The sequence below is a fragment of the Halichoerus grypus genome, chromosome 4 (genome assembly GCF_964656455.1).
Source record: "Halichoerus grypus chromosome 4, mHalGry1.hap1.1, whole genome shotgun sequence".
NCBI classification, from domain to species: Eukaryota; Metazoa; Chordata; class Mammalia; order Carnivora; family Phocidae; genus Halichoerus; species Halichoerus grypus.
This window is the reverse complement of record NC_135715.1, coordinates 78,677,151-78,701,800: the sequence shown is the minus strand read 5'-3', so window position 1 is coordinate 78,701,800 and position 24,650 is coordinate 78,677,151. Positions and strand designations below refer to the sequence as shown.

Here is a 24,650-nt window from a genome sequence, read left to right as displayed (position 1 = left end):
GACTTTCTTTTGACATCCCTTTGCATAATAAATATTTCTCTGTCCCCTCACTTTCAATCTGCAGGTGGCTTTAGATCTAAAATAAGTCTCTCACAGGCAGCATATAGATGGGCCATGTTTTTTAATCCATTTTGTTACCCTATGTCTTTTGATTGGAATGTTTAGTCCATTTACATTAAAAGTAATTATTGATAGATATGTATTTATTTCTATTTTATTAGCTGTTTTGTGGTTGTTTCTGAAGATTTTTCTCTGATCCTTTTTTTTGTCTTTCCTGTTTTATGGTTTGCTGGTTTTCTTTAGTGATATATTTGGATTTCTTTCTCTTTATTCTTTCCATATTTATTAGTTTTTGATTTGTGGTTACCATTAGGTTGGAAAATAGCATCTTCAGCATATAGCCATCTATATTAAAGATGTTGATGTCGTTTTGAGTTTGAACCCATTCTTCACTCCTGTTCTCCGCACACTTTAGATGTCATATTTTACATCCTTTTATTTTGAGTTCCTTGACTGATTTTTTTATAAAATACTCATTTTTACTGCTTTTGTGTTTCCTACTTTCTTACTGTCACTTTTGGTCTTTCCTTTCCACTCAAAGAATCCCCTTTAACATTTCTGAGTTCCCTAAGTCTGTTCTCGTTTTGCATAATTCTTTTTTTCTCCCTTTTGTTCAGCTTGATTACTCTCCACTACTCTGTCTTCTAGGTCATTAATTTGTTCTTCTGCTTCTTCCAGCCTGTTGTTCCTTCCACCATGCATGTTTCTCATTTCATTTATTGTACTTTTACCTCTGCTATGTTATACCTTATATCTGTATTAAGGGTCTCATTCATGTCTTTCACTCTTTCCTCAAGTCCAGTGAACATCTTTATGATCACTACTTTAAATTCTCTATCAGGCCTGTTACTTATATCTGTTTTGCTTAGATCTCCTGCCGTGGCCTTGCCCTCTGTTCTTTCATTCTGTCTTCTCATTCAGTCTAAGTCTCTGTGCTTGTTTCTCTGTGTTAGGAAAGTCAGCTGTGTCTCCTGTTCTTGAGGGTAGTGGCCTTATATAGAAGAGGTCCTGTAGTGCCCTGCTGTGTAGCGTCCCTGTGCCCCAGGGCCTCGCACTTCCAGGAGTGTCTCCTGTGTGTACTATGGGTACTTGCTGCTGTGTCCTGGCTGCTTTATCCTTCAGGCCAGTCATCTGCAGAGGCTCTCTTTGCCTGCTGTGGACAGTTTTTGGTCCCTGGTCTGAATGTGGCAAATTTTAATGAGGTGTGCCCCGACCTGTTTGTGAAATAAGACCTGTCACCACTGCCACTGGAACTGAGAGTCTGCAAAATTCCCTCTTGGGGAGGCACAGTGTTGGTAGAGGTTTGGGCTGGTCTTCTGGGGGAAGGGGTGTGTAGTACTGGGCCTTAGGCAATCCTGACTGCAAAGTGCGTTTTCATTGGAGTATGGGGGATGGGCTTGGTGTAAGCAAGTCAGGTAGCAAATGTCTGCACTGTGCTGGTTCCTACAGGTGGTCCTATGCTTATGCTGAAGGGCAAGGGAGGGAAATGGCAACAGCCAATTTACTTGTTCTTGGCAGGGTCTCTCCATGAACACTCTCTCTGGGACGCCCTCTGACTTGAGCAAATAACCTCCCCACTGTGTGCCCCAGGCACTCTTCACATCACGGTTTCCATGCCTTGCGTCCACAGGTTGTTTATCTGCCTTCTCTCCAAGAGTAGTGCAATGCCCTCCAGGCTCTATCCTGGCCACACCTGCTAATCTTTAAAACTCCAGGCTTTAAGTCCCACTGCTTACCAGAATCCATGGAATTTGGCCCATTTAGCTTTCCAAGCCAATTTCTATGGGAATTGGTTTTCCTTGTGTTCTCTCCTGTTAGTCTGTCTCTCACCCTTCCCCACCACCGCCGCTCCTTCCCACTGCTGCAGCCATGTTTCTGCCTAAACCCTGTCTCTGCACTTCCTACTTTCTTCAGTGTGTCCTCTTCTCTACCTTTAGTTGTGGAGTTTGTTCTGCCAGTGTTCAGATTCATTTCTGGAGTATTTAGGATGATTTGAAAGTTATCTAGTTGTATTTGTGGGATGAGGTGAGCCTAGCATCCTCCTGCTCCACTACCATCTTCTCCAATCACCCCTCATTGTAACCAGTTTTAAATTCATGGTTCAGTACATTAAATATATTGTCATTCTTGTGAAACAGATCTCCAGGACTTTTTTATCTTCCCAAACGGAAACTCTGTACCCATTAAATGAAACTTCAGTCTCCCTCCAGCTCCTGGCAGCTATCTTTCTGCCTTCTGACTCTATGAATTTGACTACTTTAGGTACCTCATATAAGTGCAATTATGCAGTTTTTGTCTTTTTGTGACTGGCTTAATTCACTTATCATAATGTCTTCAAGGTCCATCTGTGTTGTAGGATGTGACAGGATTTCCTTCATTTTTAAGGCTAATAATCCATTGTATGTATCACGTTGTATTCCATGGATACTTGGGGTACTCCTACCTGTTGGCTATTATGAATAGTGCTGCTATGAATATAGGTGTGCAGATGTCTCTATGCCACCCTGTTTTCAGTTCTTTGGATGTATACCCAGAAGTAAGATTGCTATATCCCATGGTAATTCTATTTTGAATTTTTTGGGGAACCTCCATATTGTTAATTTCATAGCAGTTGCACGATTTTACAATCCCATTAACTGTAATAGGGTTCCATTTTCTCTACAACCTCACTGACATTTACTTTCTATTTTTTGATAGTAGCAATTTAACAGGTATACAATGATTCTTACTGTAATTTTGATTTGCATTTCTCTGATGATTAGTAATGTTGAATATCTTTTTGTGTGTTTGTTGGCCATTTGTATGTCTATTTAAGTCCTTTATCCATTTTTTACTTGGGCTGATTTTTTTTGTTGTTGAAATATAGGTGTTTCTATATTCTGGATATTAACCCTTTATCAGATATATGATCTGCGTTATTTTGTCCCATTTCAAAGGTTGCCTTTTCATTCTGTTGATTGTGCCCTTGATGCATAAAAGTTTTTAAGTTTGATGTAGCCCCATTTTTCTGTTTTCACTTTGTTGCCTGTGCTTTTGATATCAAATCCAAGAAATCATTGCTGCATCCAGTGTCATGAAAGTTTTCTGCTATGTTTTCCTCTAGGAGTTTTAGTTTTAGGTTTTATGCTTAGGCCTTTAATCCACTTGGAGTTAATATTTTGTGTGTCTGTGTAAGATTAGGCTCTAATTTCATTCTTTTGCAAGTAGATATCCAGCTTTCCCAGCACCATTTGTTGGAGAGACTGACCTTTCCTCATTATGTGCTCTTCACACCTTTGTTGAAGATCATTTGACCATATACAGGAAGGTTTTTTCTGCACTTTTTTTTCTATTCCATTGGTCTGTTTGTGTCTATGCCAGTACCATATTGTTTACATATAGTAGCTTTGTAATCAAATGAATTTTAGGATGAATTTTTCTATTTCTTCAAAAAATGAAATTGGAATTTTGGTAGAGATTTCACTGAACCTGTAGATTGCTTTGAGTAGTAGCAACATCTTAACAATATTAAGTTTTCCAGTCCTTCAGCATGCGATAACTTTTTATTTATTTGTGTTTTTAATTTCTTTCTATAATGTTTTGTAGCTTTTAGTGTGTCCAGTGAGTTTTAAAAGTATTTTAGATCAAAAAGTTTCTTTATACACTTGAAAATATAAATATTATTATGTAAAGTGTTGGGGTGTATTTACCTAAAATGCTCATTGCTTAAAAAATATTTACCTTTCAGGGCGCCTGGGTGTCTCAGTCGTTAAGCGTCTGCCTTCGGCTCAGGTCATGATCCCAGGGTCCTGGGATCGAGCCCCATGTCGGGCTCCCTGCTCAGTGGGAAGCCTGCTTCTCCCTCTCCCACTCCCCCTGCTTGTGTTTCCTCTCTCTCTGTGTCTCTCTCTGTCAAAAAAAAAAAAAAAAAAAAAATTTACCTTTCTAGTTTTCTAGTTTCTAGTTTCTGTTAACTAATCTGTTAATTATGCATTCTACCAATGCATAAATTGCTGGGGTGATTTTTTTCAGTAGTAATGTTAAAATTTTTGTATGTATCGTGGAAAGCATCTGCCTTCTGCAGTGCATAAAATTTGTCAAGCTTTTTTTGTAGTTGAAAATAAACAAGGTTGGCACTAAGTAAAATAGTGAAGAATAGAAAGTTCTATCCATAATGTTTTATGTCTAATATTCCTTTTTTTGAGCTGCTTCTCCCCACTTGTTCACTACTATATAGCAGTGATTCTCGGTTCTCCACAACTGTCTCAAGGTACCTTTGCCCTTGAGATATTTTTGGTTGTCACAACTTGGGTGAGTGCCACTGGCATCTATTGGGTAGCAGGCAGAGATGCCCCCCGCCCCCACCATAAGAGTTATATGGTAAGAGGTCAATGGTGCCAAAGTTGAGAAACTGAAATATAGCAACTCCTCTGCTTTAGATGAAGTGTCCTTTTGCTTTCATCTTCTCTCACTTTGTTACTTTCTCTCTTTCCTCCCTGCCATATATATTATTTAGCAAAAATAAGTGATTAATATTAAACCACTTACAATGGAAAGGACCTTGTGAATAGCTTTCCCATCACATTTATGTAAATGAATTTAATGTGGTTCCCTACAATGAGTTTAGCCAGCTATACACTTAGAGGACACAGTCCTCCACAAAACTATTCTCACTTCTGATACCAATTGCAACTTCAGGGGATTCCCAAAATCACCTTCAGGTTCAATAATTCTTTGAAAGGGCTCACAGAACTCACTGAAGGATATTATACTCATGGCTTATTACAGGGGAAGGATATGGTTAAAATCTGCAAAGGGAAGAGACACATAGGACAGAGTCTGGTGGGTCTAAACGTGGAACATCTGGTCATCCTTTTCCTGTGGCATCATGCATGACATTAACTTCTCCTGGCCTCTGTGTATGATGACATTACTTACGTAGTATTGCCAACTAGGGAAAACCAGTTAGAACTTTGGTATCCAGAGTTTTTACTGGGGCTCTATCACATACTGTCTGCATGGCTGATGTTTAGTCTCCAGCCCCTCCTGGAGGTTTAGACTAATAACTCTGGAAGTTGAACTGATACTATTTGTCCTAAAGCTCCCATCATAAATCACATTGTTGGATTGTCTGGTGGCCAAAGCCTCTGGAAAACAAAGATATACATATCAGGCAGGACATTCCAGAGGCCTAGAGATCATTCCCAGTAGCCAAAAACAAAGCCACACCTTTCTTTGGGTAAAAGTAATTCTTGACTACACATTTCACAATCTGTATTTTAATTTTAAGGTTACCTTTGCATGGAAAGAAAAATCATAGGTTGAGTTCTTCCACTAAGCTAATGACTAGACTATAAGCTTTTTGAAGAGGCAGCCTCTCTTATTCAGTGTTCTTAGCCTACTGTAGGTGCTTCATAAGTCTTTATTCTGTGACTTAGTAATTAAGCAAACATCTTCAATTTAGTGATTTCAGGTATAAGACATCAGGTGATCATTTTACCATGCTGGCCCTTCAGTAATATTCAGAAGTAACTTTAGAGATCCTCATTTTATAGATGAGAAAACTGAAGCCTAGAGAGGCCAGATCTCACAGGTATCCATAACTGGGGCAGAGTTTAGTCTCTTGACCCTGTATTGAGTATTTTCATCACATCCTATTTATTATGTTAAACAGGGAGAAATTACATAATTTCTATGTGAAAGGTGCTAGGCTTACTCAAGGCATAAAATTCTAGCTAGTTCCAAAGGACTTTATAATCTTAGGAAGGAAAAGAAAATGGATACATGTATTCAAAGCATAATAAGTATTGTAAAGAAAAGAGTACAAATTGCTATGGGACCACAAAAAGGTTTTTTGTCACTAGTGGGGACAATCAGCAAGGCTGCTTAGAAGATAAATTTAAAGTTGAATATTAAAGGATATGTACAATTAAGACTGACCTTGACATGTGGGAGGAAAGACATTGCAGATGAGGGTGTAAGGTGAATAAAGGAAGAGCCAGTATAGAATTCACTCTATCTGAAGAAATCAATCCTATGCTAAAAGTAAAAAACGGAAATACCGATTTAGTCATTAGTAAGTAGTTAAAAGAATAATGGTCTCTTTCCTTCAGTTTGTTCTCATGGAAAAAATTGCCGAGACTCATATCCTTCCTTTTTAGCTTTTTATAAGATCTGTCAGTTAGATCAAGTTTGTTAATGGTTTTGTTCAAGACTTCTATATTTTTACTGATTTTTTGGGTTGGGGGGGCTACTAGTTCTGTCAGAAAGATGTCAAAATTTACACTGTGTGGATTTATTTCTTTTTTTAGAGTTTTGATTTATATATTTGGAGCAAAAAATACTTCAAATTATTATATTTTCAGCATAAATTGAGCCTTTTATTATTTTTGAAATGTCCTATCTTTAGTCATGCTGTTTGTCTGTTTTGTCAGATATTGATATATTGATGGGGCTGCAGAAGCTCTCTTTTGTCTAGCGTTTGCATGATATGTCTTTCCCATCTGTTTACTTCCAACTTTTCCATATCTATATATTTAAGATGTATTTCTCATTAGCAGAATGTAACTGAGTTCTCTTTATAAAATGTGGTCTGATAGTCTTATTCTTTTAGTGAAGTATTCATTTACATTTAATGAAATTACTGTTTTGGTTTTAATTTGTCTTACCATTTGCTTTTTGTTTTTTCCTCTTTTATGTATCATTTTCTCTTATTTCTTGCCTTCTTTTGTTTCTTTTTTATTATTCCATTTCTCCCCAGTGTTGTGAGTTTACATTCTTTAACCATTCTTTTAATGTTTTCCTAAAGATTACAATACTCATCTATAAATTATTAAAGTCTAGTATAACAGTATTTTACTACTTCCTGGACAATGCCGGAATTTTACATTTTCAGCTATTTTTCAGTTCTATAATTTCTATTTATTCCTTTTTTATACTTTTCCAGTTCTCTACTGAAATTGCCAATCTTGTTTTTTAATTCATTGATCGTATTAAGTATAGTTATGTTGAAGTCTGTGTCTGACATTTCCATTATATGTATCCTTTTCTCAGTGTCTTTCTAGTCTTTTGTTTCTCTTGGCTTTTGGTTAGGTAGTCTTGCCTCCTATATGTCTGGTTGTTTTTGATTCCATGCCAGGCATTGTAAATGAAAAATTTTAGAGATAATTTAAGGCTATATGTCTGAGTTGTCCAGAATGATGACTAGCTACATGTGGCTATGTACATTTAAATTATTTAAAATAAAGTAAAATATAAAAATTCAGATCCTTATTATACCAGTCATGTTTCAAATGCTCAACAGCCACAGGTGGCTCTTATCAGACAGGGCAGATATAGAACATTTTCATCACTGCAGAAAAGTTCCACTGGATAACACAACTCTAGATCTTATCTTTCACTAGAGAATTTACTTTTGCTTATGGCCCTAGAGACACTAGGAGTCCTGGCTCACCTTAATCTAGTTGAGTTTGAGGTGGTTCTAAATTGGACTTCAGTTTTTATGAGGGCTAGTATACTTCTTATTAACTTTTCAGTTGTAGAGTGTAGCCTTTTGAGATCACAGTCAAAGCTTAGAGGATTACCAGGGCTGCCCAGGTGGCAGCCCCCCGGCTCCAACATTTTATCTCTTAAGACCTGTGAGTCTGCAGAGAGCTATGTTCAGCTTCTTAGCCATGCTTCTTGGAGAAAAGCAGGCTCAAATGCAGGCATACCTCTCTAGCTTTCCCTTTTCCTTATCTTGAAACCTTGCTAATTCTTCACTGCCTTCTTGGTTCTCTCATATATTCAAATTGATTTTTTATAAAAATATTTTTATTTTTTATAAATTAAATAAATATTTTATTAATATTTTTGTCCCTAGCTTTTTTAGTTATTCTTAGTGGGAAAGTTGTTTAAAACAGCAGTCCATCATAGCCAGAAGTTGAGCTATTCTACTAATGATGTTTTAATCAAATATTTCAAATAAATATGCCTAACAACTAATGTATAGGACATTTCTACCTACATGGTCCTCTTTGATTCCAACTACAATTTTGTGATCAGGATATCCTTATTTCAAAGATGAGAAAATTTAGGTGCAAAAAAGTATGAATAAAAACAGCTGGTAGAAGGAGAGTTGAAATTCAAACCCAGATTCTCTGATGCTAAATCCTGTGTCTATTGTTAGGCCCAGTGGCTGTCAGTAGTCAGTATGCATAATAAATGATAGATGCAGCCATGAAAACTAATTTTTCTCATTGGTACCTCAGGTAATTCTAAAGTTTCTTTTCTCCTTTAAAATGAATTCCAGAATAAGTCTCCTTCTTAATACTTTAAAATACCTGGGATCCTTAATATTTAGGGTAATTTAAGAGAAGTTATCCTAAATACTATATAAATATTTCTCTATTGATGAGTCTATATTTCCCATTGCTTTTCTAGTTTTCTGTTGTATAGCTTAATCTGAATTCTATTAACTATGTTTTTTTTCCTCCCCAAGATAACTGCTAAAATACCAAGCACAGCAGTTACTAGACCTATAGCTACTGGATATGGGGTAGGTTTACTTAAGCTAAAAATATTAAGGTGCTTTTTCTCATCCATAAGTTCACTTTAGGCAGTTCTAAATAATTTTGGGTATCTTTCAGTCCGTGACCCAGATATATTTTTCATTTTAGATAGTTACCAACCTTATAAAAGTCTCATTTGATTAATATTTTTTATATTCTAGTCATTTTGATTGTAAATTTATCAGAAAATATTTTATTATCATTTCTATTTGTAAACCTTATGTTTGTTGATTTACTTCCTTTCATTTTTTGTGTTATATTACCAAGTCTCATGTATTCCATTCAAATTTTATGTGAAGTTAAATTTTATATAAAAGTAATGATGTTTATAATATTTCAAAACCTACCAATTAATACATGAAAAAATAAAATTTGAGAAAAATTTCAGAGGCATATATTTGGGTCTTGCTTTTATTTGAGATCTTTGGAGGAAAGATGCTATATAAAAATCCATAAAGGAAAAGTTATAAGTCTTGACCAAATTTGGATGTCTTAGCATACATGAAATAAAAGGGGAATGGGAGAAAAATGGAAGAATGATGTGGAATAGCATTTCCTAGTCCTTATTATAATATTCCATAGGGGTCAGAAAAATGGATTTAGTACCTAGAGGTCCAGGACACTTCATACGGTTTCTTTATATGAATAAGGAAAGTAGTCATATACATAATGTAACTGTGTTAAATGAAACATGGTTTTATTAATCAGCCTAAGCATGTATTACTCATAAATTTGATTTTTGGTGGTACTTCAGAATAGGAAACAGCAAACATTTTCTATGAAGAGCCAGGCAATTTAGGCTTTGCAGGTCATAATCCCTGTTGCAGCTACCAGACTCTGCCTTTGTAGTACAGAAGCCACCGTAGACCATGTGCAGACCAGTGGGGTATGGCTGTATTCCAATAAAATGTTATTGACAAAGGCTGAAGGTTGTAGTTTGTTGAAGCTTGTTTTAGAGTTTTATTGTTTAATCTTATATCCTCAGGTTATAAATGGAAAGAATTAGGTTTACTTGCCAATAGAAAGAAGAAAAAAATTATGAAGAAAACTTTTCTAACTTGGTTTTTATAAAATTAAATGTAGATGTTTTTTGGAATCATTTTAATTTAGTTTTCTGTTTACTAGTCCAAGACATCCCTGGCATCATCGATGGGAAGACCAATGACAGGGGCTATTCAGGTATCTCTGTCATGTGGTTGTTCATTTTGGGCCTCTCTTGTGACTTATTGCCAACCTTTTTTATTATATTATTTTAAAATGTTAAAGAAGGTGTTTCTTATATAATGACCCTGATTCTTTAAATTGTGGGCTAAAGGTTGGACTGTTCGGAATCTTCGGAGGCAAAATCTCATTGGATTTACTCAGGTCTCAAATGAAATCCCCTTGGGGAGTGGACATAGAACTGATAGTGTGCTTGTGTGGTGAGCTCTGGGTCCCATCCTTCCTATGCTAGCACTTGCAGCAGTTTCTGCAGTTTCTCTCATAGGCATATAAGAGACCGAAAAAGTAGAGGAGTAGCCCGCTAATAAGCTATATAACTTATATAAGGTGCTATATAAAAATCTTTGAGTTTTTCTTTTCAAACTAGGAGTAAGCTCAGTTAAAGCAAGGAATTGAAATTTTATAGGGGAAAAGGAAAGTAGAGACAGGACTGACATTTGAGAAGGCAGGGGTAAGGAATAAGCAGAGAGTGATTAAACATCAGTATTAAACGGGTGCCTGGGTGGCACAGTTGATTAAATGTCCAACTCTTGGTTTCGGCTCAGGTCATGATCTCAGGGTTGTGAGATCGAGCCCCACGTGGGGCTCTGTACTCAGCTTGGAGTCTGCTTAGAGTTTCTCTCTTCCTCTCCCTCTGCCCATCCCTACCTCTCTCTCTCTCTCTCTCTCTCTCTCAAATAAATGAATAAATCTTTTAAAAAAATAAAAATTGGGACTAAAAATATGGGACTATATTAATGTATGTTCCATGTGCAGAACTATAAATAAGAAGCAAATCTTATTTAAGAATACCTTTTAAATGATTCTTTTTCTTTCAAGGATGGAATTACTAGACCAATGACAGCAGTGAGAGCAGCTGGTTTTACCAAAGCAGCTTTGAGAGGTTTGTTATATTACCTCTTCTTTTTTTTTTTCAGAGGTTTTAATGTTGTTACTGTGTTTCTATGTGTAAATGTAAAATGTTACCATTTAAATAAAACCTAACATGCCATTGATTATAAGGTATTGTCATTATTTTAGGTACCATTAAGAAAGAAAAGGGGTAATGAAAATGTTCTGCATCTCAGTTGGAATGGTGGTTGTACTGACATGTAATTTGTCGAAGTGTGCTGACTTGTACATTAAAAATGTGTGCATTTTAAAAAAACTAAAAAATGTGCAATTTATTTTATATAAGTTAGAGTCCAATTAAAAATTTACAAGTGAAAATAGTATTTAAATAAGTAAAGTCATAATATAAAAAAATTATAATGACAAAATTTAATGTATATTATACCAATAAAATGGTTAAAAACTCAATTCCAGTCATTACTCACATGATGGATAATTTAGAGTTCCTAGAGTTAGGATGGATTACTGTGGAGGAGAAGTAAACACTGAGAGAGTACTCATTTTTTTTTTTTTTTTAAGATTTTATTTATTTATTTGACAGAGACAGTGAGAGAGGGAACACAAGCAGGGGGAGTGGGAGAGGGAGAAGCAGGCTTCCTACAGAACAGGGAGCCCGATGTGGGGCTTGATCCCAGGACTCTGGGATCATGACCTGAGCCAAAGGCAGACACTTAACCGACTGAGCCACCCGGGCGCCCCGAGAGTACTCATTTTTATTTTCACATTTTATTTATATAATTTGATGTATGTTAAAATCTTACCAATTTCTTGATATATAAAATGTTTATATAAACAATGTTCTGGCCATTTAATAAATAGGTAATTTAAACCATTTAATAAATAGGTAAATTAAATAACTTGTGCAAGTTTTTATATTTTCTTTAATTATCCTGTATCACAAATTCAATATGAACTCTTGAATTGTGTCTTAGGCTCTGCATTTGACCCCCTTGGTCAGTCAAGGGGCCCTGCTCCTCCTTTGGAAGCCAAAAATGAAGATAGGTATGTAAGTTCTCATGTTGTTGTTTTAGTGTTGTTGTATATTTTTAATTTTTATTTCCCAAATACATAATTCTCAGGTATTTTAAAAGTTCATGTCAGCAGTACCCCTATGTTTATAGCAGCATTATTTATAATAGCCAAGATATGGAAGCAGCCCAAGTGTCCATCAATTAATGAATGGATAAAGAAGATGTGGTATATATATTTATTTGTGTGTGTGTGTGTGTGTGTGTGTGTGATGGAATATTATTCAGCCATTAAAAAGAGTGAAATCTTGTCATTTGCAATGACATGGAAGGAACTAGAGAGTATACTACTAAGTGAAATAAGTCAGTCAGAGAAAGACAAATGCCATATGATTTCACTCATACGTGAAATTTAAGAAACAAAACAGGGAGGGGAAGATGGCAGAGTAGGATCCTACTCCCACCTCATGAGACTCACCTCATCCCCAAATACAACTAGATAACTTTCAAATCATCCTAAATACTCCAGAAATGAATCTGAACACTGGCAGAACAAACTCCACAACTAAAGGTAGAGAAGAGGACACACTGAAGAAAGTAGGAAGTGCAGAGACAGGGTTTAGGCAGAAACATGGCTGCAGCAGTGGGAAGGAGCGGCGGTGGTGGGGAAGGGTGAGAGACAGACTAACAGGAGAGAACACAAGGAAAACCAATTCCCATAGAAATTGGCTTGGAAAGCTAAATGGGCCAAATTCCATGGATTCTGGTAAGCAGTGGGACTTAAAGCCTGGAGTTTTAAAGATTAGCAGGTGTGGCCAGGATAGAGCCTGGAGGGCATTGCACTACTCTTGGAGAGAAGGCAGATAAACAACCTGTGGACGCAAGGCATGGAAACCGTGATGTGAAGAGTGCCTGGGGCACACAGTGGGGAGGTTATTTGCTCAAGTCAGAGGGCGTCCCAGAGAGAGTGTTCATGGAGAGACCCTGCCAAGAACAAGTAAATTGGCTGTTGCCATTTCCCTCCCTTGCCCTTCAGCATAAGCATAGGACCACCTGTAGGAACCAGCACAGTGCAGACATTTGCTACCTGACTTGCTTACACCAAGCCCATCCCCCATACTCCAATGAAAACGCACTTTGCAGTCAGGATTGCCTAAGGCCCAGTACTACACACCCCTTCCCCCAGAAGACCAGCCCAAACCTCTACCAACACTGTGCCTCCCCAAGAGGGAATTTTGCAGACTCTCAGTTCCAGTGGCAGTGGTGACAGGTCTTATTTCACAAACAGGTCGGGGCACACCTCATTAAAATTTGCCACATTCAGACCAGGGACCAAAAACTGTCCACAGCAGGCAAAGAGAGCCTCTGCAGATGACTGGCCTGAAGGATAAAGCAGCCAGGACACAGCAGCAAGTACCCATAGTACACACAGGAGACACTCCTGGAAGTGCGAGGCCCTGGGGCACAGGGACGCTACACAGCAGGGCACTACAGGACCTCTTCTATATAAGGCCACTACCCTCAAGAACAGGAGACACAGCTGACTTTCCTAACACAGAGAAACAAGCACAGAGACTTAGACTGAATGAGAAGACAGAATGAAAGAACAGAGGGCAAGGCCACGGCAGGAGATCTAAGCAAAACAGATATAAGTAACAGGCCTGATAGAGAATTTAAAGTAGTGATCATAAAGATGTTCACTGGACTTGAGGAAAGAGTGAAAGACATGAATGAGACCCTTAATACAGATATAAGGTATAACATAGCAGAGGTAAAAGTACAATAAATGAAATGAGAAACATGCATGGTGGAAGGAACAACAGGCTGGAAGAAGCAGAAGAACAAATTAATGACCTAGAAGACAGAGTAGTGGAGAGTAATCAAGCTGAACAAAAGGGAGAAAAAAAGAATTATGCAAAACGAGAACAGACTTAGGGAACTCAGAAATGTTAAAGGGGATTCTTTGAGTGGAAAGGAAAGACCAAAAGTGACAGTAAGAAAGTAGGAAACACAAAAGCAGTAAAAATGAGTATTTTATAAAAAAATCAGTCAAGGAACTCAAAATAAAAGGATGTAAAATATGACATCTAAAGTGTGCGGAGAACAGGAGTGAAGAATGGGTTCAAACTCAAAACGACATCAACATCTTTAATATAGATGGCTATATGCTGAAGATGCTATTTTCCAACCTAATGGTAACCACAAATCAAAAACTAATAAATATGGAAAGAATAAAGAGAAAGAAATCCAAATATATCACTAAAGAAAACCAGCAAACCATAAAACAGGAAAGACAAAAAAAAGGATCAGAGAAAAATCTTCAGAAACAACCACAAAACAGCTAATAAAATAGAAATAAATACATATCTATCAATAATTACTTTTAATGTAAATGGACTAAACATTCCAATCAAAAGACATAGGGTAACAAAATGGATTAAAAAACATGGCCCATCTATATGCTGCCTGTGAGAGACTTATTTTAGACCTAAAGCCACCTGCAGATTGAAAGTGAGGGGACAGAGAAATATTTATTATGCAAAGGGATGTCAAAAGAAAGCCAGAGTAGCAACACTTACATTAGACAAACTAGATTTTAAAACAAAGACTGTAAGAAGAGACAAAGGAGGACACTATATAATAATAAAGAGGACAATCCAACAAGAGGATATAACAATTATAAATATTTCTGCACCCAACATGGGGTCACCCAAATACATAAAACAATAACAAACATAAAGGAACGAATTGATGATAATACAATAACAGTAGGGGACTGTAACACCCATTTACATTAATGGACAGGTCATCTAAACAGAAAATCAACAAGGCAACAATAGGTTTTCATGACACGCTGGAACAGATGGATTTAACAGATATATTTAGAACATTCCATCCTAAAACAGCAGAATACACATTCTTTTCAAGCCCAGGACCAGATGGCTTCACAGGCAAATTCTACCAAACATTTAAAGAAAAGTTAATACCTATTCTTCTCAAACTATTTAGAAAAACTTAAAAAGGAAGGATTACTTCCAGTTCATTCTGTGAGGCCAGCATTACCCTGATACCAAAACCAGATAAAGACACCAAAAATAGAGAACTACAGCCCATTATGTCTGATGAACATAGATACTAAAATCCTCAACAAAATACTAGGAAACAGGATCCAACAATACATTAAAAAAATTGTTCACCATGATCATGTGGGAATTATTCCTGGGTTCCAAGGGTGGTTCAGTATTCGGCAAATCAGTCAACCTGGTACATCACATCAGTAAGAGAAAAGATAACCATAGGATCATTTTAGTAGATGCAGTAAAAGCATTTGACAAAATACAACATCCATTCATGATAAAAGCCAACAAAGTAAGTTTAGAGGCAACATACTCAACATCATAAAGGCCATATATGAGACACCCCCAACTAATACCATCCTAAATGGGGAAAAACAAACCTTTTCCCCTAAAGGTCAGGAACAAGACAGGGATGTCCACTCTCACCACTTTTAGTGAACATAGTACTGGAAGTCCTAGCCACAGGAATCAGGCAACAAAAAGATATAAAAGGTACCCAAATTAGCAAGGAATTCAAACTTTCAATATTTGCAGATGACATGGTACTATATGTAGAAAATCTGGAAGACTTTGCCAAAAAACTTCTAGAACTGATAAACAACTTCAGAAAAGTTGCAGGATACAAAATCAAACTACAGAAATCTGTTGCATTTTTATATGCCAAGAATTAAGCAGAAAAAAGAGAAATTAAGAAAAGAATTCCAGATATAGTTGCAGCAAATATAATATGGTATCTAGGAATAAACCTAACCAAAGAGGTAAAGACCTTTACTCAGAACTATAAAATACCAATGAAAGAAATTGAAGACAACAGAAAGAAATGGAAAGACATTCCATGCTCATGGATTGGAAGAACAAATATTGTTAAAATATCTATATTACTCAAAGCAATCTACACATTTAAAGCAATCCCTATCAGAATACCAATAGCCTTTTTCACAGAACTAGAACAAACAATCCTAAAATTTGTATGGAAGCACAAAAGACCCTGAATAGCCAAAGCAATCTTGGAAAAGAAAAGCAAAGGTGGAGGCATCACAATTCCAGACTTCAGGTTATGTTACAGAGCTGTAGTAAGCAAAACAGTATGGTACTGGCATAAAAATAGACACAAAGTTCAATGGAACAGAATAGAATATCCAGAAATAAACTACAATTATATGGTCAGTTATTCTTGGACAACATAGGAAAGAATATCTGATGGGAAAAAGATAGTCTCTTCAACAAATGGTGTTGAGAAAACTGAACAGCCACATGCAGAAGAATGAAATTGGGGCACTTTCTTACACCATACACAAAAATATACTCAAAATGGATTAAGGACCTAAATGTGAGACCTGAAACCATAAAAGTCCTAGAAGAGAGCACAGGCAATAGTTTCTCTGACATCAGCTATAGCAGCATTTTTCTAGATATGTCTCCTGAGGCAAGGGAAATAAAACCAAAGATAAAATATTGGACTACATCAAAATAAAAATCTTCTGCATAGTGAAGGAAACAACCAATAAAACTAAAAAGCAACCTATGGATGGGGAGAAGATATTTGCAAATTACCTATCCAGTTAAAGGTTAGTATCCAATATATATAAAGAACTTATAAAAAACTCAACACCCAAAAAACAAATCCAATTAAAAAATGGGCAGAAGACATGAGCAGAGATTTCTCCAAAGAAGACATCCAGATAGCTAACAGACACATGAAAAGATGCTCATTATCATCCCCATTTACTATCAGGGAAATGCAAATCAAAACTGTAGTGAGCTATCCCCCCACACCTGTCAGAATGGCTAAAGTCAACAACACAAGAATCAACAGGTACTGGCTAGGATGTGGAAAAAGGGGAACTCTCAGGCACTGTTGGTTAGAATTGAAACTGGTGCAGCCACTGTGGAAAATGGTATGGAGCTTCCACAAAAAGTTAAAAATAGAACTAACGTATAGTCCAGCAACAGCACCACTAGGTATTTACCCAAGGAATACAAAAACATGAATTAAAAGGGGTACATGCACCCCTATGTTTATAGTAGCATTATTTATAATAGGCAAATTATGAAGGCAGCGTAGGTGTTCATAGATCAATGAATGGTTAAAGAAGATGTGGCAAATATGTATGATGGAATATTATTCAGCCATAAAAAGGAATGAAATCTTGCCATTTGCAAGGACATGGATGGAGATAGAGAGTATCATGCTAAGTGAAATAAGTCAGAGAAAGACAAATACCAGATGATTTCACTCATATGTGAAATTTAAGAAAAAAATGAGCCAAGGGGGAAAAAAAAAGAGACACACCAGGTAAGAGAGTCTTAATTATAGAAAACAAACTGATGGTTACCAGAGCAGAAGTGGGTGGGGGATGGGGGGGTAGGTGATGGGGATTAAGGGGTGCACTTGTCATGATGAGCACTGGGTGATAAAAAGAAATAGTTTTTTAAAAAATTAATTAATCATGTATCCTCAAAAACAAAAGTTCATGTTAGCAGAATAGTAATCAAAACTTCATCCCTGGTTCTTGGAACAAGCAAAAGAATCAAGTCTAAGAAAAACAGCCATGTGTGTTCTATGCAGTTTTGTTGTAATATTACTTGATGTGAAGATATGTCTAATGTTTATGGATGCCAATATTGATTCTCTTGGAGACCAAATGGAGTTGAAAATGGAATAGGATATGCTCATTTTAAAAGAATATTTCAATGAAAAAATTAAGAGAACATACAGGAAGTTAGTCATATCAATATTGAGAAATTTAATTTTTTAGAGAATTAGTTTTGTGCTAGTGGCTGAAGAGTAGCCAAAAGCTGTGATACAAAGTCAGGTGTATGTACTTACTGGGATCCTTATAAGTACTATTGACAAGTAGGAACATAAGCCAGCATTTATTGAGTATTCACTGTGTCCTGCTGTGCAAGTGCTATATGTAAATGAAGACTGAGCTGTTTTTATCATTAGTTCATTGAGGGAGAAAGTAAACACAACAGTCTTCACTTGGTAACACTAATAAATGGCAGGACTGAGATTTGAACCCAAGCTGTTTCCAGAGCCTCATGTTATTAAACACTATTTTTCTTCTGTATAATAGGGATTTTTAAATTGTAGTTCTTAAACCCACTATTTGGGCTATTGTATAAATTACATAATTTCTCTTTCTCACTAACAAGGAATCTCTATAGAAAATCTGTTCACTTTGTGTCCTAGTTAATGACAGCATGTTTGCTAATAAAAGTAGGTTACTTTATTTAAATACTAGGTCATTTAGAATCCTTTCAGCTGCCAACAGAAGATACATGAGGGAAACACACACACAATAAGAATCTTTATTACCTTATTTAATAGGAAGTCTGGAGGCAGGGCACTTCTAGGGATGGTTAATTTAACTGCTCAATAACATCATCCCTGGTTCAGCTTCTCTCTGATTCCCTTGGCCTTTCTTAAGAGCCTACCATCCTGTCATGCCAAAAGAGCACTGAGAGTTCAAAATCTCCATGTAGGGGCGCCTGGGTGGCTCAGTCGTTAAGCGTCTGCCTTTGGCTCAGGTGATGATCCTGGAGTTCTGGGATCGAGCCCCGCATCGGGCTCCCTGCTCCATGAGAAGCCTGCTTCTCCCGCTCCCACTCCTCCTGCTTGTGTTCCCTCTCTCGCTTTCTCTCTGTCAAATAAATAAATAAAATCTTAAAAAAAAAACAAAAAAAATCTCCATGTAGTTAATAAAGCCTAGAGCCAGAAATTTCTCAGTCTTGGGTCCCTTTCTTTTTTTTTTTTTTTTAAAGATTTTATTTATTTATTTGAGAGAGAGAGAACGAGAGACAGAGAGCATGAGAGGGAGGAGGGTCAGAGGGAGAAGCAGACTGCCCGCTGAGCAGGGAGCCCGACGCGGGACTCGATCCCGGGACTCCAGGACCATGACCTGAGCCGAAGGCAGTTGCTTAACCAACTGAGCCACCCAGGCGCCCTTGGGTCCCTTTCAAAAAGCAAAGAACCCTCTACCCCAAGCAAACCTGTCTTCACTTCTCACTGGCCAGAAGTGCATCACATGTGCATGACTGAACCAAACATTTGGCAAGAGAATGAGACTCTTGACTAGCTTAGATCTGTATGCAAGGAGGAAGGATGGTGGCAGGTTCTTGTGTGGGTAGGTGTCCAACAGTGTCTGCATATAGAGTTCATTTTCCTGGCATTTGATAGGGACAGGGTAATTACTTTAACTGTCTTCATAACGTTTATAACTTTAAAATTTCGTATTCATATTTTATTTAGGTTTAATAATTATCTGTAAGCAATATTTGAAGACATTTATTAGAGTGTTTTGGACTATAAAATAGAATTCTGTACTTTATTGTAACCTTTATAAAATGGCATTTATTATGGTCATTGCTCAGTTAGAATTTTGCAAATCTTTAGGAAACTAATTTGTATCCCATCTGACTAAATTTTAGTCAGATTCTACCAAAAAATATGATTCTATAGACAAAGCTGTATTATTAAATTTATTCCTGTATTTTTTAAAAGTCCATTTGTAGAGAAGAGAACTGTGTATTCTGAAATATTCCTTTTTTTTTTTTTGAAGATTTTATTTATTTATTTATTTGACAGAGAGAGAGATAGCGAGAGCAGGAACACAATTAGGGGGAGTGAGAGAGGGAGAAGCAGGCTTCCCGCCGAGCAGGGAGCCTGATGTGGGGCTCAATCCCAGGACCCTGGTATCATGACCTGAGCCGAAGGCAGATGCCTAATGACTGAACCACCCAGGCACCCCTATTCTGAAATATTCCTAGTAAAATTTTATTTAGGCACTAATGTACATTCAGAGTATTGTGATATTTGGTGGAAGAAAGTGGTAGCAAAATGACATTAATGTTATTTTAAAATGTGACTGATTTGGGAGTACTATGTTTGCTACTAATGGAATCAGGATTTTTTTAACTTCTTCACATTGTTGGAAATATTCTCTAGAGTACCCAACTGGTAGTAAGTAATAATAATTTTTATCTCTTCTATGGGGGCTTCAGTTTTCTTCACCATAAAGTAAAGTTTTCATTTGTCATAGGCTCTGAAGAAAGGATCTACTTTCTTTTGGGGATGATAATGTAATAGCATGGGTCCTTGAATTACCTTACTTAGGTTTAAATCCTGGCTCTATAACTTAACTAGCTATGTGATCTTGGGTTAATAATTAACTTTCTAAACCTCAATTTCCCTATCAGTAAAATGATAATAACGGTAGGACTTATATCAGATGTTACTGGGAGGATTAAATGACATAATTAGGGTGAAGCATTTAGCTCAGTGTTAAATTACACTTGTGCCAAGTAAATGTTCACTTTTATTAACCAAAAATGTTATTTTTACTGTTATTATTAATTCTATAATTATTAAAAACAGTAGTGCATTTGCTCTTTAATGCCATTTATATTTTTGTCTTATCTGTAACCTATTCTTATAAAAGCACATAATGGACAATGTTACAGGTAAATTAAATTTTAGTATGTATTATTAGTGCTTGAATGAGTCAGAGTACACCTGCTTTTTCTTTAATAGTCCAGAAGAAAAGATTAGACAATTAGAGAAGAAAGTAAATGAATTGGTAGAAGAAAGCTGTATTGCCAACAGCTGTGGAGACTTAAAATTGGTAAGTTCATAAACTTATAGGATTCAAGATGGTGATGCGTGTGTCCTATGTATGTGCACAAATACAAAGCACATGTACGGGTTTTCCCCGCTATCCAGAAGAAGAGCAAAACCTTTCATAAGCCAAAATGGCATCAAACAATTATGAATTTATATTGGAAAAATTTTTGAGCATTCCTAGACCCAAAAACTAACCTGTCTTAGGCTTTTCTGCTATCTCAGGACACATCTTGCCAATGGATGCACAGAATAAATCAAAATAAATCACAGATGTCCACAGACAGTGGTGGCTTGATGCTGAGACGCCGTGTGGCGGGGCTGCTCTCGCTGCTGGAGGTGTGCGCTGCCTCTGGAAGGGTTTGCTACAGAACAAACGTTGCACACTATTTCACTTCTGGCCTTTTGTTTTTATAAAAGCAGAAATCCTCTGCACATTTTTTTCAGTTAGCAAAAACAGGTGCTAATGTAGGTCTTTTGTTAAAGCATAGTGGCATTATGTGAACTTTCAGAAAGTGAGGGATACCTGAATAGATTAACATGCTTTTTTGTTTTTTAGGGCGTTTTTTGCTGCTGACAGGCCTTAGAGTTTTCACTAAAGCAGTTTTTTGAAAACATAGGCAGCTGCTTCCGAAAAACTCTTATGTCAAAACAGTTGACTGATTTTGTAATTTTTGACATTGGTCAATACAGTAGGAAAACAAATTCTAGTGGAACAGTTGATTAAATTTTGCAGCCTGGTGGACTATTGGATTAGACTCACAGCCTGCTGAAGGGCGTAGCTACCAAGCTCCACATGCAGTACTAAGGGTTCTTTTCTTATTTAAGCCTCACTACCCTAAAATATTCTTTTAGGTACTGTAAACTGCAAAATCGTAGTTTGTTTTTTGGCACTCCAACTCTGGTTTTTCGTGCCCTTTTTTTTTTTTTTAAGATTTTATTTATTTATTTGTCAGAGAGAGAGAGAGCATAAGGAGGGAGAGCAGCGAGGGCCAAGGAGCCCGATGTAGGGCTCGATCCCAGGACCCTAGGATTATGACCTGAGCCGAAGGCAGATGCTTAACCATCTGAGCCACCCAGGCGTCCCTCGTGCTTTTTTTTTTTTTTTAAGATTTTATTTATTTATTTGACAGAGAGAGCGAGAGCAGGAACACAAGCAGGGGCAGTGGGAGAGGGAGAAGCAGGCCGCCCGCTGAGCAGGGAGCCTGATGCAGGGCTCGATCCCAGGACCCTGGGACCATGACCCTGAGCCAAAGGCAGACACTTAACAACTGAGCCACCCAGGCACCCCTCATGCTTTTTTTTTTAATTAAATATTTTTGGGGCGCCTGGGTGGCTCAGGTGGTTAAGCGTCTGCCTTCAGCTCAAGTCATGATCTCAGGGTCGTGGAATTGAGTCCTGCATAGGGCTCTCTGCTCAGCGGCAAGTCTGCTTCTCCCTCTCCCTCTGTGATCTCTCTCGCTCTCTCTCTCTCAAATAAATAAAAATCTTTAAAAAAATTAATTAAATATTTTCTCTTAATTTGCTTTGTTCTCATTACTTTGTCATACCATATAAATGTAATTTCTATGACTTAGTTATCACATTAATGAATACCATTAGAATTGTTCAGTATAAAACTACTTTTATTGCTCACAGAACTGGTGCTTTTTTATCTAGCTCTAAAAAAAAATCCCATGTTAAATTAATCTGGTTAATCTGGTTAAATTAATATGGTTAATCTCTTGGTGGAAATCAACAAAAGGTTTTTGGCATTCTGAGTAGGATATAAGAGCCAAACTAAGTAAGCATTTGTTGTAATATCGGATAGCAGTTATCCTTTGATTTTTCTGTGTTTTCAGCATCCCAGAAACCAAACAAATCCATCTAAATTTCTGTCTCATGAGTTGGAATTAAAATATCCAAAGACTCAGGATTGAATGGGAAAAAGAAGAAAATATGTAGGGTCAAATCTAAATGGTGGTGGAAGGTGTGGTGATAAAGAAACTTGACTTGGGGCTAATATACTCTCCACTTTATCATTTATACTTCCTCCTCTTTCTGGGGAGCAGTGGGGGGAACACATGACATTTTTATGATGGTGAATTCCACTTTAAACAAATACTCTGGGTTCTTTTGTTTTCAAGGGGAGTTTATTATAAGAGTACAGGAGGGCATACTGGGAATCCAAGAAGGTATAAGGCATCCAACCAAGCTTCATACAAATACCTCCCAAATGCATAAAATGCTCATAATGAATGCTTAAAGGAATTTACAAAGTATAAACTTGATTTCAGGCCTTAGAAAAGGCAAAAGATGCAGGAAGAAAAGAGAGAGTCTTGGTGAGACAACGAGAACAAGTTACAACTCCAGAAAATATCAATTTGGATTTAACTTACTCAGTAAGTATAAAATACCTGTTGAGTAAAATTATTTTGGCTAGGATTTGTAGATTCCGAAGGTTTTTTTCTTTTTCTTCTGTTTTTTTTTTTATTTCTAAAAAGACTTTATTTAAATTCAGTTAGCCATTGTAAATCTTATTGGACCTTAGGAGCTCAGAATTCGATTAATAGAAATCTTTATGAAGTTCATGAGGCACTCTTTGTTCTGTACAAAGATTTTTTTTTTTATTTAATTAGTTTTTAATAACTTAGGAAGTACCTGCAAACCCACCACCCAATGACTCTATTTCTGGAAGATTGATAATATTTATGCTCTGTTTTTAGTATAGTTACTTTAATGAGATTCTAATATGGACTTTTGGTCTGTAATTTTCAAGAACTTCCAACTAGGTAAATAATACAGTGTTCTGTGAGGGTAGTGAAAAAAACAAAAGCTAATTTCTTACAGAATTTTTTTAACTCTAAAAAGATACTTGATGTTTATACTGGTGTTTTAAAAGGGTGTATTTTTAGTGGGAAGAGTGTTCATCTGCCAACAAATGGGAAAAAAGGGCATTTGAAACTTTGAATAGAAATTTTTAGATGTTCAGTCTTGGTAGCTAATATCTTTAAATTCCATGGAATCTTCAGGGAATAATTTCTAATCTTTTTTTTTTTTTTACCTGTAGGAAGGTAAGTTTCTATAACTTAGTGACTTAAATTATAATTTTGCATACAGAGAAATACTTTTTACAGTTTTGCATATAAAACACAGAAATGAAGCCTTAAGGTATTTCCACATAATGTGTAATTTTTATTTACAAAGAAAATTTGGCCCACTGTCTTACTTATTCCTTTTATTACCAACAACATTAACAATACAAGTTTATTCTTTGTAGGTCTTTCTGAGATTAATGGATGGTAAATGCCACCTAAATTAGAAAGAATACTTAGAAAATAAAAGTGCCATTTAGAGGATAGCTATACTTATCTTAATGTTCAGGTTCATTTTGAATGCAAGATATTTCTGTGTATGCTTTACTTCCTAATTGGTTAGGTATCTTGATATAGACATCTAGCTTTGTTATAGGATGTTAATCTCTGAAAAGATTATAGGCAAAAGGGGCCTAAAATGGTCATTATATGTGATTTTGCAATGTTTATTCCTTAGGTTCTTTTCAACTTGGCTAGTCAGTATTCAGCTAATGAAATGTATGCTGAAGCACTAAACACATATCAAGTTATAGTGAAAAATAAGATGTTTATCAATGCAGGTGGGTATATGTAGTCAATTTTCCCAATAAGTGTAGTTCTTTTTTTCCCCCTGAAGTTTATATATTTAAGTAATCTCTGCACCCAACGTGGGACTCGAGCTCATGATCCCATGATCAAGAGTCGCATGCTCTTCTGACTGAACCAACCAGGCACCCTGAGTATAGTTCTTTTGTAGTGTTAATTTACATTTCCCCACTTTATGTTTCCTTATAATAATCTATGCTCTAAACAAATTTGTGTTTATATGGAAATGTCCTGCTTGAAGATACTGTTTATATGAAAACTCACATAAATACAAATGAAGAAATACTGTTGGGGTGAGGTGTATTGCCTAACAAACAGTAAACACAAAGTGTATTCTGTCATCACTAGTAGAATGAGCCATTGCAATCCCATCAAACATGCTTTCCCAAGGGGCGCCTGGGTGGCTCAGTTGGTTAAGCCGTTGTCTTTGGCTCAGGTCATGATCCTGGGGTCCTTGGATTGAGCCTGGCTTAGGGCTCCCTGTTCAGCGGGGAGTCTGCTTCTCCCTCTTCCTCTGCCCCTCCTCCTCTCTCATGCTCTCTCTTGCTCATGCTCTCTCTCTCTCAAGTAAATAAAATCTTAAAAAAAAATGCTTTCCCTTATAAATTTATCCCCAAGAGACT

The 24,650-nt window shown here is 36.6% G+C and overlaps 1 protein-coding gene across 5 annotated transcripts in view; it reads left to right on the top strand.

Moving 5' to 3' along the window:
- Window positions 1-24,650, top strand: part of IFT88 (intraflagellar transport 88) — a 149,215-nt gene that overhangs the window by 13,599 nt on the left and 110,966 nt on the right. For 2 of the 5 annotated variants that reach the window (XM_036106633.2, XM_078070593.1), the window contains exons 4-10: window positions 8,519-8,575; window positions 9,714-9,767; window positions 10,629-10,692; window positions 11,633-11,702; window positions 20,282-20,372; window positions 22,645-22,749; window positions 23,900-24,002. In XM_036106633.2, the coding sequence (XP_035962526.2) occupies window positions 8,519-8,575; window positions 9,714-9,767; window positions 10,629-10,692; window positions 11,633-11,702; window positions 20,282-20,372; window positions 22,645-22,749; window positions 23,900-24,002 (544 nt within the window). The remainder of the gene's footprint in view (window positions 1-8,518; window positions 8,576-9,713; window positions 9,768-10,628; window positions 10,693-11,632; window positions 11,703-20,281; window positions 20,373-22,644; window positions 22,750-23,899; window positions 24,003-24,650) is intronic. The other 3 variants (XM_078070594.1, XM_078070595.1, XM_078070592.1) reach the window with 2 other exon arrangements.